This window comes from Galeopterus variegatus, unplaced genomic scaffold (genome assembly GCF_000696425.1).
Source record: "Galeopterus variegatus unplaced genomic scaffold, G_variegatus-3.0.2 Scaffold9514, whole genome shotgun sequence".
Classification (NCBI taxonomy): domain Eukaryota; kingdom Metazoa; phylum Chordata; class Mammalia; order Dermoptera; family Cynocephalidae; genus Galeopterus; species Galeopterus variegatus.
This window is the reverse complement of record NW_007735625.1, coordinates 62,285-64,501: the sequence shown is the minus strand read 5'-3', so window position 1 is coordinate 64,501 and position 2,217 is coordinate 62,285. Positions and strand designations below refer to the sequence as shown.

The 2,217-nt window shown below is 37.8% G+C and overlaps 1 protein-coding gene across 1 annotated transcript; it reads right to left on the bottom strand.

Annotated features, from left to right (window-relative positions):
* Window positions 1–444: 444 nt before the first annotated feature.
* LOC103609350 (olfactory receptor 1444-like) lies at window positions 445–1,403 on the bottom strand. Its single transcript, XM_008593674.1, is given in 2 exon segments — window positions 445–980; window positions 983–1,403. Coding segments are annotated over 2 exon segments (957 nt in total).
* Window positions 1,404–2,217: the final 814 nt, after the last annotated feature.

Genomic DNA, 2,217 nt, shown 5'->3' with positions numbered 1-2,217 from the left:
GCATTATTAAAAATATTGAAACATTCTTTGTCAGCATTAGAAACTTTAACTTTCAAACTCATGGACCAAAGAAATGAAAAACATAATACTGTGCATTTAGTCAATAAAATTGTAAATAAATTTGTGATCCTTACACCAATTTTAATAGCAAATGAAAATTCCCTACAATTAAAAATAAAGAGAAGAAAATTACATGATTCAGGTATATGCTTTGATCTTCTGATTTAATCCACATCAAGAAACTAATGCAAGAAGAGTTTAAATGTTCCATGTTGTTATTCACTAAATGTAAGATTATCTTCCTAAGCATCACATTTCAAAGTGCTGCTTTTTATATCTTCTCCTAATAGCAGAAGTAACCACTGTTCTTGGAGAAGAAAGAACTGAAAGCTGCCAAACCTCAAAAGTCATGATAGCATTTAGGTCTGAGAGAAGGTTTATCCCTTAGTCACCAGCCTTCTTCCTGCTCACACTTAAAGATTGTGGGTAAAGTTTGTTGAGTATTTTCCATACAGCATTTTTCACTTCTTTGTTCCTAAGGCTGTAGACCAAGGGGTTCAGCATGGGAATCACCACAGTGTAAAACACAGATGCAATTTTGTCTGTGTCCATGGACTGGTTGAAGCTAGGCTGTAAATACATGAAGATGATTGTGCCATAGAAGATGGAGACCCCAGTGAGGTGGTCAGCACAAGTGGAGAAGTCTTTCTTCCATCTTTCAGCAGAATGCATCCTTTGGATGGTGATGTTTATGAAGAGGTAAGACATGACAATGACCAGGAGGGTAATAAAGACGTTGAAGCCCATGACAAAGAAGACTACCAACTTGCTGATGCCTGTGCTGGAACACGAGAGATTCAGACGTGCAGGAATGTCACAGAAAAAATGGCTAATCCCATTAGAAACATAGAAGAATAGTCTGAAAGTGTCTGCTGCATGGATAGAGACATTGAGGAAGCCACAGACATAAAAACCAGAGTCAGGAGAGCACACACACCTCCTGTCATGGTGGTGGTGTAATGAAGAGGCTTACATATTGCTGCATGGCAGTCACAGACCATGGAGGCCAGGAGATAGCCGTCAACAGTGGCAAAACCTACAAAGAAGAAGAACTGAGCCGCACATCCATTATAGGAGATGACCTTGTTCCCTGACTGCAATGCAGCCACCATCTTGGGAGCTACAGATAAGTAACCAAGATCTACAAAAGAGAGATTGCTAAGACAGAAGTACATTGGAGTGTGGAGACGGGAGTTCGAGTGAATGATCACCATCATTTCCCCATTTCCAACCAGAGTGATGAGGTAGATGAATAAAAATATCAGGAGGAGGGGAACCTGAAGATTGGGGTCATCTGTTAATCCCAAGAGGATGAACTCTGTCACTTCTGTGTTATTCTTCATTGTGGTCAACTTGAATTTAGCCTGGTGATTAGAAAAAAGGAGTCAATGAAACTCAAGTAAAAGTATAAGAGGGGATGATGGGATGATATAAAAATAGAAAACTAATATATATTGAGAATGCATTATGTGTAAGGCACATGCTATAATTCCATTATATTATAGAATTTAATTCTGCAAGGTAAGTACTACGATATTCATTTTACAGATCAATGGAACAGAATAGAAAACCCAGGAATCAACCCACATACTGACAGCCAACTGATCTTTGACAAAGGCAACAAGAACATACATTGGGGAAAAGAACTGCCTCTTCAATAAATGGTGCTGGAACTGGACATCCATATGCAGAAGAATGAAACTGTACCTGCACCTCTCACCATACACCAAAATCAACTCAAAATGGATTAAAGACTTAAATATAAGATCTGAAACCATAGAATTACTAAAAGAAAACATAAGGGAAACACTCCAGGAAGTAGGACTGGGCAAAGACTTTATGAATAAGACCTCAAAAGCACAAGCAACAGAAGAAAAAATAAACAAATGGGATTGTATCAAACTAAAAAAGCTTCTGCACAGTGAAGGAAACAATCAATAGGGCAGAAAGATAACCTACAGGGACTGGAAAGCTATTATTATAAAATAACAACAACAACAATAATAATAATAATAGCTGAATAACTATTGTCCAAAGCCATATAACTAGTAAGTGTTGGAGGTGGAATCAAAACCCTGGTTTGTTTGATACTAAATCAAAGATCTTTAACCACAACTCTTCATGAGTTTACCCCTCAACAGTAGTTCAACTGAAAGG